The sequence below is a fragment of the Oncorhynchus keta genome, chromosome 28 (genome assembly GCF_023373465.1).
Source record: "Oncorhynchus keta strain PuntledgeMale-10-30-2019 chromosome 28, Oket_V2, whole genome shotgun sequence".
Taxonomy (NCBI): domain Eukaryota; kingdom Metazoa; phylum Chordata; class Actinopteri; order Salmoniformes; family Salmonidae; genus Oncorhynchus; species Oncorhynchus keta.
The window spans coordinates 49,333,308-49,350,090 of NC_068448.1; the positions used below are offsets into that span (position 1 = coordinate 49,333,308).

At 43.1% G+C, this 16,783-nt stretch overlaps 1 protein-coding gene across 2 annotated transcripts in view; it reads right to left on the reverse strand.

Annotated features, from left to right (window-relative positions):
* The window catches only part of LOC118361537 (receptor-type tyrosine-protein phosphatase N2-like), a 263,321-nt gene that overhangs the window by 135,619 nt on the left and 110,919 nt on the right, over positions 1-16,783 (reverse strand). For both annotated transcript variants that reach the window (XM_035741548.2, XM_035741546.2), the window contains one exon: positions 7,366-7,445. In XM_035741548.2, the coding sequence (XP_035597441.1) occupies positions 7,366-7,445 (80 nt within the window). The remainder of the gene's footprint in view (positions 1-7,365; positions 7,446-16,783) is intronic.

Here is a 16,783-nt window from a genome sequence, read left to right on the forward strand (position 1 = left end):
CTGGAGCATTGAGATTTTCTAGCGGATTGTGTTGAAAATAATGTAGATTCATTACTCGAGGCTTTGATCAACACAGTGTACACTAGTGGCACCTGCTGCTCAAAATAAATCAGAGCAGCCAAATTACTATAGATGACATCCCACACCCCGTACTGCATGTGCAGTGTGCATGCGCCCTTTTGTCTTCTATCAATACCAAACAAATGAGGTGGTAACGAAGCTTCTGATGTCATTGATCTCGTGATTCTGATAAAGTGATACAGGCATCAGAACACTGTTTCGAAGTATACTGCTTAGCGATTTCGACTCATGCCTCGGAGCTCCGGGCACTATTTAAAAAGGTCCAGTTGCTGTTAATTCATATCCAAATAATATTGTTGACTCATCCTATATTCATATTTGTGGCCAAAGCATAAATTGGGGAAAAACGCTTACAAACCCTTCCTCAAACTCAAACTGCCCACACTCATTTGTTGTTGGAACGCCCATACCATTCCAACACAGAAAAGCTGCTTTTTAACAATTTTTTTTGGGGGGAAAGAAAAACTATTTCACTCATATTGTAAATAATTATCAGTCATATTTCATAGAAATCTGGAAACATTGGACGGTTACTTTAAACGTTTAATGGTTGAGTAGGATTTACCATGTATTTTGGTCCGTTTTTTTTTTGCTGTAGTAAATGTTAGGAAGCCTTTGTTATGGCATCTAGAAGTGCAAGTGATATACAATACCAAAATATGGCCATTTATATCACATGCACTTCTGGGGGACTTAACAAAGGCTTCCAAACTGGCATTCTGGCATATGCCGTAATATGTAAAAACATTACCTAGCTGCCAAGCTGTTTGCAGCAATCCCATCTAAATACTGTCAAATACTGTCAAATAAACCCCCATCTCCCCTCAATGAATTGAATTCATTCATTCATTACAGTTACCCTAATAGCATTACAGTAATGCATTGTACTGTTGTTTTACAGTACATTTACAGGCAGCCAGTAAGTTATCATAAAAACAATGGAGAAAAAAAAACACAGTAACAGTATTGGATACTGCAAAATATGGTACGGTAACACACTGTACCTTTTTTTTATAGTAACTTACAGGCAACTGGTTTCCTGTAAGTTACCGTAAAAACAACAGGAAAGGGTTTACAGGGCATACTCTGCAGTCTCTAGGCAAAATGATAGATTCTCAGTTCAGTCTGGATACCAGGGAGAGTGAACTGACCACTCACTAAAATTAGACAGCTTATAAACTGACAGCCTTCACAGTTGGTGCTTTAATAGAGTATGTGAGTATATTATAGGCTGACAGTGATCCCTGCGAGACTACAGGATGTAGTCATGTTAGTGTGCTGGAGTGAGGGCTAGCATGGTGATCTTACAAGCGAGAGTAAACTTAATCCCCTGATATGGGAGATCAATGCTCGTAGCTGAAGTTTCTCTTAGCCTGCAGCTATTGGAACGTGTGCATGCGCACCATACACAAAAATGATTGTCACTCATTCCCATGACCGTAAACATAGATGAGATGGATATTGCGTCGATCACAATGTATAAATGGGAAATGGAGTGGTGATGTGTGTCATATCGAGTAACCGTCAACAGTGTGTTGCATTGTGTGCTTGTGTGAGTGTGTGTGTGTGTGTGTCTCCTGGAAGAGGTGATGTGAGGAGGTCTTTGAGTGCTGCCTGGACTGACAGGTGATGGTAACACGGTAGAGAGAACAGACACACAAACACACACACACTGCCAGGGGTACAGACGGAGATGAGAGCGAGGAAGAATTTGATCACCACGCTGAGGCCACTCAACCAGAGAGAGCAGACAAAGATCTCACACGCACACGCACACACGCACACACACACACACACACACACACACACACACACACACACACACACACACACACACACACACACACACACACACACACACACACACACACACACACACACACACACACACACACACAGAGAGATAAAAGTGATCTCTAAACTCTATGATCATCGATACAGATGTTAAAACATGAACACAAAGACACACACACACACACACACATCCATTTCTCCAGCCGTTACTGTTAGTGTCTGGGTGAGCGGGAGATAAATCCCATTACTTTGTGTGAGGAGCCTAGGTAATTATGTTTGGCATTTTGACAAGTGTTTGTTGGACTGAAGGTCAGCTCTGCTTGGAGAGAAGAGGGAAATCAGCGTTCTATGAAACCCATAGATATAAAACACAGATATTCTCCAGTGGTGATCTATGCTAATCTGCTCGGCTGGAGGGCCAGCATTCGGCTGGAGAGGCCAGCATTCTATAGTGTGGCTGTTATGTGTGGCTGTGTGGCTGTTATAAATATATGTGCGTGTGTGGATATCTTTCCCTGACTGAGGGGAACGCAGTGTCTCAGTCTCTCTACATTCAAATTGTATCTAAATGATTTATATATGAATTAGATCTCTGCTTATTGTCTCTCTCCCCGTGACTGCATCTCTCTCCTTCTCTCCTTCCCCCTCTCCAGATCTGCTCCAGATGGCCCCGGCTGCTGGCCCCTGTCAGTCCAGAGGATCACAGCTCATTGACCAGGGCTGTGGTTCTCACGGTCTGGAGGCCGGGGCACCCTGCTGGTCCCCTGGGGTCGACCAGCCATGACAGTCCAAACAAAGGTGTGCCTCACCCCCAGCCGGCCAGCCTACACATCCTCCACACAGCCACCCATCCTTGACCACAGAGTGTGGACAGTGCGTCCCGATCACTGTCTGAGCTTCATAGGGGGGGGGCGAATGCAATTAGTGTGATATGCTAGTGGTTGGAAGAGAAACACATACTTGGTAGACGTAACAGAATAGAATAGTGTGCCGTACTTGTACATGATGTCATTGACAAGATTTGCCAATAGAGTGCTGTGAAGCAATCTGTCCAGAGTAAGCAACAACAAAAATGAAGCATCATCAATTGCATATCCAATGATATGCTGAAATAAATGGAAGATAATGCAAATTGCTTTAAAAAAAAAAAAACAGACAACATTTTATTTTTCAGATGTTTCACAAATGCATGTAAATGTGTTTAACACTGTATGAATGATCTTGGTTCACATACAGTAATTGCTCTAAGGAAACAAAAAACAAACCGTGCATGTTTCCACCTATCCAGTTACTGTACACAGAAGAAACAAAAAAGAAGGGAAAATGAGAGGGGTATTACATTTCCCGTGGCCAAAGAAACGTTGGTTAGCAGTGAGCGTAACCAATTTTGACAGAACCAATTTCCCGAGTGAACGTGATTTACATGTTTGCAGAGCAGTCTGAAGTATACAGCTTTTCACCACATTCAGAACCTCATTCGATCAGAGAGAGAGAGAGAGAATAAGGAGAGAGAGAGAGAGAGCATAAGCAAATAAAGGAGCAAAAACAAAGTGTCTTTAATGACACATTGCAACATTGTTTTTTACAGCTTGGTCTGCAAGTCATCAAAACTTGAATCAATCATTTCCCGCACGCACGCGCACACACACACACACACACACACACAATAGCCTAATAGTTTTGATAAAGCAGCCGCCTTATCTTTTGTTTTCTAGCAATGTGGGGATTAGTGAGCACAGGTCTTTGTCCACCAGTTTTCCAGTTGAGCAGAACACAAGAGCTCCTAGTAGCTCTTACCTTCACTAATACAATGAAACCTCCCATCATTCTTTTCACTCCTTCTACCAGTAAGAACCCATAGCCAAAAGATGGCAATACTTTCATTGAGGTAGCAAATCTCCTCCTCTTTATACTGGGCTCTGGTTAAAAGTAGTGCACTATATAGGGAATAGGGTTCCATTTGGGGTGCACACTTTGCTTTCAGTGGGATCTCTACCGATAAGTATTTTCAATGGGACCTTTCTCTCCCTATAAGATGGCTTTTCCATTACATATGTGACCCGTTTCAGGAAACTAGGGTCACTACTTCGCACTAGAGCTGTTTGAACATGCATTTTTTTTATTATCAAAATGCATTTTTTTTGGCAGAAATGCCTTCTCAAACATGTGAACTTTCATGTGCCATCTGTAAATATGAATAAACTTAAATTACGAACCTAGTTGGTTTAGCCACAGAAAAGGCTGTCAACCTTCCCGCTAGTGGGCTGGACATGCCAAGAGGTTAGTTTAGATTGGCCTGCCATATAGCACGCTTCTGCCTATTTGAGCTGGTCAGTATGTGTCGGTCATCCTGTCTGATGCTGCTTTTTTTATGTATCGCGTAGTACAAGTGCAGAAGCCTAATGTCAAATTAAAGTGTACTGCTAGCTAACTAATGTTAGCTGGCTCACTAGCTAACGTTACGTGTATGCTCTCCACTTTCTGGAGGAACGAGTTTTGAAATCAGTAGACTTCGAGTATGATAGCTACGAAGCTGGAGAAAACACCTGTCTCCGTATTACATCTTCAAGCTAACGGCAACCATGGCAAACGTTGGCGTTAAAATTCTACCTTGTTTATTCTACTATTCTAACTCCCGACAATAAGTTTAGACCCTGACTGACCTCTCAATTATTTTGTCATTTTTGGAAAGTGATCCACGGGCCTACAAAAGGGGGAGAGGGGGCAGTTGCCCATCCCTGTACTATACATTGCCCAACTGAAACGGTGTGACTGTCTAAGGGGGATATATAAGTATTCCTCCTGCCATTGTAAAAGACACGCTGCTTGCTTAGTGAGTACCACTTCCTCCTGATTCGGCCCATACCTGCCGTGAACTTCCAAACTCTGCCTTGCTAGTACACGTGACCGCCCTCCCTCAAGTGTCTTAGCTGATCGCACCACCTCAAAAGCTAGCTAAGGAAGCAACGCAAGCGGGACACTTAAGGCTGAGGAGTAAGTTTCACACATCCCCCCCATGTGTTACACTATTTACCGCTCAGTCAGTCATTGGTATTCTGGTCGGTCGGATTCATAATTCATCAATAGTGGTCAGGATGCTGATCATGTCGACTTAACATTTGGTCTGACATTTCAGCCCGAACTCGCTGCTGTCATTAGCTCTCCCCCCACGATGACTAATCAACAGTCGAATCACTCCACATAGACACGGACAGACGCGCAATTGAATTGGGGAGTGACGGTTATTCTGGTGCTTGCACAATCACAGCTTCGATACACATGTAGCACCAACCAATCCAGACACCTTTTCATCATCTTTCAGACTCAAGTCACACACAACCCCGAGCCCTGAACCCACCCCCCCTTACTGAAAAACACGTGATCTTATGTGAAGTTAATGTAATAACACGGATCTACATGTGAAAACATGATCTCGTGTGAAATAAATGTGGTCCTTCTGTAGCTCAGTTGGTAGAGCATGGCGCTTGTAACGCCAGGGTAGTGGGTTCGATCCCCGGGACCACCCATACGTAGAATGTATGCACACATGACTGTAAGTCGCTTTGGATAAAAGCGTCTGCTAAATGGCATATATTATATTATATTATAATGTGACAACATGGGATTGCAACATTTCAAGTTTTTCACAATTGTAGTTCAACATGTGAGAGATAGATTTTCACATGTGAAAGTGCAATTGTCACATGTTTATTCTCCTCACATGTGAAAAGGTGGTACTAACATGTAAACTCTCAATTTAATACAACATATGGTTTCACAGGTGAACAACTGACCTCACGTGAAAAATAAAAAAATCTGAAAATATCACCTGTTTGGGAATGAAAATGACATGGGGGTTTTCAAGTAAGTGGTACACTGTTCAGCTAAAATAGTGTAAACAAATCTTTAATCAATGAGAATATGATTATATTTAACATGATTACTTAGTACTAACTTTTCAATATAACCCCACCTGAGATTTGAACTCCCAACCTCTGGATTTAGGGTATTATCCTTCTGCAGCGCTGCAAAGTCTATAGCATTTCTCTACACATTTATCACCCATAATACATCTCTGCACTTAGAAAAAGAGTGTCATCAGCACTTCTATTTTAGTTGTCCATTAATCTGACTATTCTCTCATCATTGATTTCATTAGCAATTTTAGGGTTTTTCTGTATAGTTGTCTAATGTTGGTGGGTAATATTATTCTGTTTAGTGTTATCTCTCAATTACTATGATAAATATAATGGTTTTTCTTTAGTGTTTTTTTTTTAACAAAGCTGAGATTGACTTTAAAGTCCAAAGTGTAGGGACACAGGTGAAATCAGTTATTGACACAAACATGGTGGCGTAGCTGGAAGATCAGAATGCCGTGAAAGAAGAAGCTGGGAGGTCAAAATCCCAGGTGAGCACACGTTGAACAATAATTAGTCTACACATACACTATGTAATCACGCATGTCAAAGTGGGTCAAATATGCTGTTTCTTTTTCTTTCTTTTTTTTTGCACGACATTACCTGTGAAAATTCATATGAAAAATACTGTGAAATGGGTGAAGATTTGAAACCACACGTTAAAGGTTATGTGATCACATTCGAAAAAAACACATTTGGAACCTCATGTCATTCAAATCATTGCAATGTGAAGTGTTCCAAAAACACATGATTTCACATGGCTTTTCCGTAAGGGCCTTCTTCCTATTTCCTAGTGTTGTTGTAGCATCTCTGTAAATGGATAGGACAGAAACCAACCACTGTAGACCACCCAATAACACATCAGGAGAGTGGTGCCAAATTCCACTGAATGAAACAACAGCACATTTTAGCCAATATAAAAAAGCTCCATGTGGTTTGTGTTAGTGTCATTACTGTTGTTGTTCCAACCCCAATGTTATTGACTGTTGCTCGCTGCTTCTCAAAGTCATTTCCAGCCGAAGCAAGGGCGTCACACTCCCTTGTTGATCAAGTTCAGACAATGCCAGCGGTGCGGTGTAGTGTAATGTGGTGCGGGAGCGATGCATACTGAAATAACAAACCCCCCACTCTCATCATGACACCTTTCTATCAGACCACATCAAACTGCCTGGCTTTACGGCGAGCTTGTCTGAGCCTGTCCTTCAGTCTAGCGGATGTGCGAGGAGAGCAGATGAAGCCCATCCAGGGTCACCCTCTACATCCCAAATGGCACCGACTCCCTTTATAGCGCACTCCTTTTGACCAGAGAGTGCACTAAATAGGGAATCGGCTGCCATTAGGGCCACCCCCTAAGTATCTGAGTAGGACACGCTTGTCATCCTGTGTGAAACACAAACATGACAAAATATTTGAGCGAATCAATGATCAACTCTGCTTTGAGACGATCAGAGGTTTTACTGTGACTTCCCTCAATGGTGAAACCAATAAATGATGATGAGCACGATATAGGTAATGATTAGTGGGTGGATTTGGGAGGATATCGACGGGTGCAAATGAGAGAGAGTGGTCGTACCTGCAACGTGGGCAAGATCTGCAGTGCTGACATTATGAGGGTTGGAGCCCACCCTGAAGGTCACAGCTGGACCCAGCACTCTGAAATATAGAAGCAAAAGAGGAAAAGCTAGCTACACCCCCAAAACTCAGTTTTCTTCAATTCAACCGCAGACCGAGGTAGAAAAAGACTGAGAGACAGAGGACTAGAGAGTAGAGTGGAGAGCAGAGAAAGACAGAGTGACTCCCTGAGAGCTTCAGCTACCAGCAAGCTTCAAATCATCTAACATCTTTAATAGCAGCCAGTGGAGGGGGGTTGTTTTCTCTTTCTGTTTGAATTTGAACAAAACACCAAACATGAATGCGTGGCAGCTGAGAACCTTCACTTTGCCCCTCTGGCTACCCATCTATTTGCCCCCTATGTCCCCACTGTCGAGCTAGTAAACTGAACACACTCCTCGCTCTCCAGTGCAGTATACATGTTTAACTATGCTAATCATGGCCAAAATAGAAACTAACCAGACTGGACGGGATGAAGAAACTCCCTACAGTCACAGTAAAACAAAAATATCTACAGAAGCATAGTCCCAACTTCAGCAACAATCCCAACAGAGAAAAATCTTTCTCTGAGACCAATAGGCAGAAAGCCAACAGCAATTGGTAAAATAAAATATATTATGCAGGGTTTAATGGTGGTGTGACAAACTTTAGGTCTAAGGTACAAGCCAGGGCGTTGTTGTATTGCAATACATTTGATATACTATGGTACTAAGGTCTTTTACATCTTGCCAGGGAGAAAACCTTTTGCCTGATGAATCGAAACAGTATTGCAAAAAGAGCTATCACGGTATCTCTGACGAGGAGGAGTAGTAAGGATCGGAGGACCAATGCGCAGCGTGGTACATGTTCACGCTCTTAACTAAAACACGGAAACAAAACAATAAACGACAGGTGAAATAACCAACCGAAACAGTTCCGTGTGGAACACACAGACACAGAAAATAAACACCCACGAAACACAAGTGGGAACAGGCTACCTAAGTAGCCTGACAACTAACGACACCTGCCTCTGATTGAGAACCATACCAGGCCAAACGCAAAACACAACATAGAAAACGGAACATAGACAACCCACCCAACTCACACTCTGACCATACTAAAACAAAGACATAACAAAGGAACTAAGTTCAGAACGTGACACTTACGGCCCTATATAGTACTTTAGTACCTTTGTTTCTATCAAGAACATAAAAGGGTTCTTTGGCTGTCCCCATCGGAGTACCCTTTGAAGGACCCTTTTTGGTTCCAGGTAGAACCCGTTAAAGCTCCATGTAGAAGTTCAATTCCTTTCCACAGAGGGTTCTACATGGAACTCAAAATAGTTAAACCAAAAAGGGTTATCCTATGGGGACAGCTGAAGAACCCTTTAGGAGCCCTTTTTTTAAAAAGAGTGTAGAGCAGTGGTTGAGGGGAAAAGTCAGAATCCCAGGAAGTGTGAGGTGTGAAGGGGCATCGTTAGGTGAAGTGACACCCCGCCTCCCCAATATGACCCTCATAAACCACCTTTATTCAGACTGTATCCCAGATGGCATCCTATTCCCTACATAGTGCACTACTCTTGTCCGGAACCCTATGGGCCCTGTTCAAAAGTAATGCACTATGTAGGGAATAGAGTGCCATTTGGGATGAATTATAAGTCATTTTTCACCCGTTGTGTTTGGCCTTGGAAGTCTAGTTACTTCCAGCCTCAGTGTATAAACTGGGGGGAGATCCATCATCACACTGCCAGCCTACTGTAACCCAGCCTGAGAGAAAACTATCCGTCACTCGGAGACATGGGTTGCGTCTCAAATAGCACCCTAATCCCTATATAGTGCACACCTTCACTATATAGGGAATAGTGTGCCTTTTGGGATGCAATCAGGGGCATAGCTTTGAATGAGCATTGAATTAGCAACTTTCCTCACTGTTAAACCCGTTTAATGCCTTCCAGGGTTCAACATTAAGGCTTGTCCACTTGTAAAACAAATTGTCGGACAAGCAGATTATAGATTTAAATTGTCCAAATGGCCACAACTGCAGGATATATAATACTTGGGATCAGAGACCAGCAGCCTTCCATTGTCAATACCAGTCATAATAATATGACATGTAAAAAATCTGTTCTACTTCTCTGATGGACAACCCAACTAACAACAAAGGTTCCCACAACTTTAGAGAATGTTCCCTTAAAAGTGTCATTCGGTCACTAACTAAAGTCTTCACAGGAATGTTCCCGTAACGTACAAGGAATATTTCCAAGAGACCATTCCCTTAATGTCAAATAGATCATACCCAGAATGTGGTTGTTCTAGACATGTTTCTTGAGAATGTAGCAATAGCATTCATGTACCAGTTTTCGGTGGGTTAGGAGAATATTCCATCAACGTCCCACCACAGAACATGGCTGCCATGTTCTCAGAACATAAGTTATTCATGTTCTAGAAACGTCTACAGACGTTTAATGGGAATGTTGCAAAACCAGTTGTGCCTCCCCCCCCAAAAAAACATTACAGATCACGTCTTGTTCCCGAGCCAATTCAGGCCCTGATTGGTGAACCACTGATCCATTCACAGCTCTTTGTCTGTTGGCAAGGTTAGGGATACTCACACACACAGTGCTTTTAAATGTACATGATGGCATTGTGCATGTTCAATTATTTAGTAATCATTACTCAATATGTCCTCGCCCGGGATTTGAACTCACAACCTCTTGGTTGACGGTAGTCCGATCGTCCTGCTAACGACCATGTTCGTGTAAGGAATATTCTCCGAACCCTCTGGACACAGGAATGTTCCTGCAACATTCTCATGAAACGTGTCTAGAACATTCATATCTTGTATTCTGAGAACGTGACAACCATGTTCGGTGGAATATTCTCTTAACTCTCAGAAAACTGGACGCTTGAATGTTCTTCTGTTTGCTCTGTCAAATGTTAATGTTTTCACAATCTGTCCCACATTCTTCCTGGTGCCAATGGTCTGCCAGGAATTTACGTAGATGCATCTGAAATGAAACGGTCGTGTTTCTCTTCCTAAAATAATTGTCTAAATAGACTCTGGAAAAAACAGTACTTCATGGTGATTGAGTTGGATAAGTTATCTATCAGAACTCTGCTGGTGTTCTGTGTAATCGAATGGGGTTTATAAGCTCAGTGCTCATATTAGCTCAGTTGAGGGAAGTGTGTGTGTGTGTTTGTTTATGCACGTGTTCGTCCGCGTGTCTGCGTGTACACGTGTTCGCGCTTGTGCAGACATTGTGTGTGTGTGACACAAATCAAATGTTATTTGTCACATGCGCCAGATACAACAGGTGTAGACCTTCCTGTGAAATGCTTACTTACAAGCCCAACAATGCAGTTAAGAAAATAGAGTTAAGAAAATATTTACTAAATAAGCAAACATTGAAAAAAAGGAACAAAATGAAACAACAATAACGAGGCTATATACACCGAGTCAATGTGCGGGGGTACAGGTTTCTCTCTCTCTCTGTCTCTTGGTCTATGTTTGTGTGTGTGTGTGTGTGTGTGTGTGTGTGTGTGTGTGTGTGTGTGTGTGTGTGTGGGTCCATCAGTTCACCAGGTTCAGTTCAGTTCAGCGTACCTCAGTGTCTGAGGAGGCCACTCCCCCTAGTGTATATGATCAGTAAAACATTTACGTCATCTCTGTAGAGCAAAGAACATCAGCATGGGCAAGGTAAAGTGCTGTTTTTATACATAACAGTATCCAATGTAGAAACTTAAATCCCATCCAAAACAAGCACCCCGAAGCTAAACCACCTCATTTGTATTATGATAATCTTGTCATATGGCTCGTATTCTCTCCTCTATGGAGTATCTCTTTTCACCTCATTCAATCCATGCCGTACGCATACAGAGAGAGAAGCTTGAAATTGTGCACTACATAGTCAATAGGGTTCCATTTGGGACGTAACTGTGGTCTCAGTGTGTTCTGACCCTCACTAGCAGCCAGAGTTGGCTCACATTGAGACGGGTGCTTTCATAGTCTCACCTGCTGAGCATACTGGAGAGAAACACAATGAGCTCCGGCTCACATCACAGGCAAACAGACGCCCATCATTACTCAATAAATATGCTTCTAACACAGCGCATTTAGTCCAAAAGGAGGGAAAAACAGTGCAGACAAAGGGTACATTAGCAGGCATCTATATCTCTGTATATCGGTCTCCTGGAACAGAATAGATAGGAGCTAGCTATCATCTCGGTGTGGTATAATAGAGCCAGTCTGGAGATGCACGACTCAACCTCATAAAACCTTGGCACACACACTGCAGCCAGCCATGTCAATGCCTCTCCTTTAGAGAGAAAAATTATTAATTTCGAACTGTTTCTAAAATCAAGTGTATTGAAAAAAATATAAACGCAACATGTAAAGTGTCCCATGTTTCGTGAGCTGAAATAGAAGATCCCAGAAATTTTCCATATGCACAAAAAGCATATTTTTCTCAAATTGTGTGCACAAATTTGTTTCCATCCCTGTCAAGATAATCCATCCATCTGACAGGTGTGGCATATCAAGAAGCTGGTTAACTTCTTCGGGTTAGGGGGCAGTATTTGGAAGTTTGGATGAATGAGGTGCCCAAAGTAAACTACGTGACACTCAGGCCAGAAGCTAGGATAGGCATGTAATTGGTAGTATTGGATAGAAAACACTCTAACGTTAACAAAACTGTTAAAATAATGCCTATGAGTATAACAGTACTGATATAGCAGGCGAAAACCTGAGGACAATCCATCCAGAATTGGCTTTTTACAGCTCACCCCTGATTACTATGGCTGTGGATGGGAATATAAAAGGAACACCTCCCAGATTGCAGTTCCTAGGACTTCCACTAGATCAACAGGTCAACTAGGTCAACAGTCTTTAGAAAGAGTTTTAGGCTTGTTTTTTGAAAAACTAGCTAGAATTTGTAGTTTTAGTAAGTGGCTTCCATTTTGGCTGTAGTGTTTGTGGCGCGTACTTCGTTATTTATCTCCAGTAATGGTCTCCGTTATTCTCTGTCTTAACTTTTATCGTTTATTTACTTATTAGAGTACCTGAGGATTGATTAGGAACGTTGTTTGATATGTTTGGAAGAAGTTTATTGGTAATTTACGGGATTAATTTGTATGCATTTTGAATGAGGGAAACCGGTGGATTACTGAGTCAAGCGCTCCAATGAAACTGACTTTTTTTGGGATATAAAGAAGGACTTTATCGAACAAAAGGACCATTTGTTATGTACCTGGGACCCTTGTGATTGCAACCAGATGAAGATCTTCAAAGGTAAGTGATTTATTTTATCTGACTTTCGTGACGCCTCTGCTTGGTTGGAAATGTATGTAATGCTTTTGTGTGCGGGGTGCTGTCCTTAGATAATCGCATGGTGTGCTTTCGCTGTAAAGCCCTTTTGGAATCTGACAAAGGGGCTAGATTAACAAGAAGTTAAGCTTTTAAATGGTGTATGACACTTGTATTTTCGTGAATGTTTAATATTACAATTTTTGTCATTTGAATTTCGCGCTCTTCAATTTCACAGGATGTTGTCGAGGTAGGATGCTAGCGTCCCAATCATCCGTAAAGAAGTTAAACAGCTTGATAATTACACAGGTGCACCTTGTGCTGGGGGCAATAAAAGGCCACTCTAAAATGTGCAGTTTTGTCACACAACACAATGCCAAAAATATATCAAGTTATGAAGGAGCATGCAATTGGAATGGTGACTGCAGGAATATCCACCAGATCTGTTGCCAGAGAATGTAGTAATAATTTATCTACCATAAGCCGTGTCCAATGTCATTTTGCCTTACAACCACAGACTATGTGTGACCACGCCAGCCCAGGACATCCAGCTTCTTCGCCTGCGGGATCATCTGAGACCAGCCACCCTGACAGCTGAGTAATACTGAGTATTTCTGTCTGTAATAAAGCCCTTTTGTGGAGAAAAACTCATTCTAACTGGCTGGGCCTGGCTCCCGAGTGGGTGGGCCTATGCACACCGAGGCCCACCCATGGCTGAGCCCCTGCCCAGTCATGTGATATCCATAGATTACTGCCTAATGAATGCATTTCAATTGACTGATTTCCTTACATGAACTGTAACTCAGTAAAATAATTGAAATTGTTGAATGTTGCGTTTATATTTTTGTTCAGATTATATATATATATATATTAAGCAACCTCTTTTGTCCAACGCGATTTACAGTCACGCGTGCATTCATTTCATTTCTATATCATTGGCCCCAGCGGGTCCTTGGCAATGCAAGTGCCATGCTTGTACTGAGACACACAGGACCACAATGTCGATAATGTCATCTTCAACTCACAAATAATGGTACTAAGCACCTGAATAGCCTGAATTTATAGAAACAAGGCATACTGTTTGCGTCTCTGGCATCTTTCATATGATACTGTTCTGTGAGAAGTAACCAGACTTGCCTTCTCCTGGAGTAGAGGCTTGAAAGGCTTATCAGACTCAGTTTGTACATGTCTTCTCTGCCTCCTATGGCCTGGTTCCAGCAGCACAGAACTACCATGAGAAACTAGCTGGGTTCAAGGATAGTTCACCTAGTCAATAAAACATTAACACTGCTATCTCTCTCCAGTGGGATTCTGTGTGAGTGAGTGTGTGTGCGCACATGTGTGTGAGTGCAGGTGTCCGTGTTTTTTATTTATTTTTATTTTTATTTCACCTTTATTTAACCAGGTAGGCTAGTTGAGAACAAGTTCTCATTTGCAACTGCGACCTGGCCAAGATAAAGCATAGCAGTGTGAACAGACAACACAGAGTTACACATGGAGTAAACAATTAGCAAGTCAATAACACAGTAGAAAAAAATGGGCAGTCTATATACAATGTGTGCAAAAGGCATGAGGAGGTAGGCGAATAATACAATTTTGCAGATTAACACTGGAGTGATAAATGATCAGATGGGCATGTACAGGTAGAGATATTGGTGTGCAAAAGAGCAGAAAAGTAAATAAATAAAAACAGTATAAAAACAGTATGGGAATGAGGTAGGTGAAAAAGGGTGAGCTATTTACCTATAGATTATGTACAGCTGCAGCGATCGGTTAGCTGCTCGGATAGCTGATGTTTGAAGTTGGAGAGGGAGATAAAAGTCTCCAACTTCAGCGATTTTTGCAATTCGTTCCAGTCACAGGCAGCAGAGTACTGGAACGAAAGGCGGCCAAATGAGGTGTTGGCTTTAGGGATGATCAGTGAGATACACCTGCTGGAGCGCGTGCTACGGATGGGTGTTGCCATCGTGACCAGTGAACTGAGATAAGGCGGAGCTTTACCTAGCATGGACTTGTAGATGACCTGAGCCAGTGGGTCTGGCGACGAATATGTAGTGAGGGCCAGCCGACTAGAGCATACAAGTCGCAGTGGTGGGTGGTATAAGGTGCTTTAGTGACAAAACGGATGGCACTGTGGTAGACTGCATCCAGTTTGCTGAGTAGAGTGTTGGAAGCCATTTTGTAGATGACATCGCCGAAGTCGAGGATCGGTAGGATAGTCAGTTTTACTAGGTAAGCTTGGCAGCGTGAGTGAAGGAGGCTTTGTTGCGGAATAGAAAGCCGACTCTGGATTTGATTTTTGATTGGAGATGTTTGATGTGAGTCTGGAAGGAGAGTTTGCAGTCTAGCCAGACACCTAGGTACTTATAGATGTCCACATATTCAAGGTTGGAACCATCCAGGGTGGTGATGCTAGTCGGGCATGCGGGTGCAGGCAGCGATCGGTTGAAAAGCATGCATTTGGTTTTACTCGCGTTTAAGAGCAGTTGGAGGCCACGGAAGGAGTGCTGTATGGCATTGAAGCTCGTTTGGAGGTTGGATAGCACAGTGTCCAATGACGGGCCGAAAGTATATAGAATGGTGTCGTCTGCGTAGAGGTGGATCAGGGAATCGCCCGCAGCAAGAGCAACATCATTGATATATACAGAGAAAAGAGTCGGCCCGAGAATTGAACCCTGTGGCACCCCCATAGAGACTGCCAGAGGACCGGACAGCATGCCCTCTGATTTGACACACTGAACTCTGTCTGCAAAGTAATTGGTGAACCAGGCAAGGCAGTCATCCGAAAAACCGAGGCTGTTGAGTCTGCCGATAAGAATTTGGTGATTGACAGAGTCGAAAGCCTTGGCGAGGTCGATGAAGACGGCTGCACAGTACTGTCTTTTATCGATGGCGGTTATGATATCATTTAGTACCTTGAGTGTGGCTGAGGTGCACCCGTGACCGGCTCGGAAACCAGATTGCACAGCGGAGAAGGTACGGTGGGATTCGAGATGGTCAGTGACCTGTTTGTTGACTTGGCTTTCGAAGACCTTAGATAGGCAGGGCAGGATGGATATAGGTCTATAGCAGTTTGGGTCCAGGGTGTCTCCCCTTTGAAGAGGGGGATGACTGCGGCAGCTTTCAATCCTTGGGGATCTCAGACGATATGAAAGAGAGGTTGAACAGGCTGGTAATAGGGGTTGCGACAATGGCGGCAGATAGTTTCAGAAATAGCGGGTCCAGATTGTCAAGCCCAGCTGATTTGTACGGGTCCAGGTTTTGCAGCTCTTTCAGAACATCTGCTATCTGGATCTGGGTAAAGGAGAACCTGGAGAGGCTTGGGTGAGGAACTACGGGGGGGCGGAGCTGTTGGCCGAGGTTGGAGTAGCCAGGCGGAAGGCATGGCCAGCCGTTGAGAAGTGCTTATTGAAGTTTTCGATAATCATGGATTTATCGGTGGAGACCGTGTTTCCTAGCCTCAGTGCAGTGGGCAGCTGGGAGGAGGTGCTCTTGTTCTCCATGGACTTCACAGTGTCCCAGAACTTTTTGGAGTTGGAGCTACAGGATGCAAACTTCTGCCTGAAGAAGCTGGCCTTAGCTTTCCTGACTGACTGCGTGTATTGGTTCCTGACTTCCCTGAACAGTTGCATATCACGGGGGCTATTCGATGCTATTGCAGTCCGCCACAGGATGTTTTTGTGCTGGTCGAGGGCAGTCAGGTCTGGAGTGAACCAAGGGCTGTATCTGTTCTTGGTTCTGCATTTTTTGAACGGAGCATGCTTATCCAAAATGGTGAGGAAGTTACTTTTAAAGAATGACCAGGCATCCTCAACTGACGGGATGAGGTCAATGTCCTTCCAGGACACACGGGCCAGGTCGATTAGAAAGGCCTGCTCACAGAAGTGTTTTAGGGAGCGTTTGTGTGTGTGTGCATACTTATGTACTTGCGCGTGTGAACGTGTGTGTTTCTCATGTGTTTCCACAAAAAAAGATAATATTATTAAGAACCATGATCGTTTTTAAATGTGTTTAGAGCCATCAACAACAATAAGGCAGTGATGTGGCAGGGAAGCCCAGCTAAGAGCTGCCCAGTGACACAAGCCTTCCCGGACGAGCTA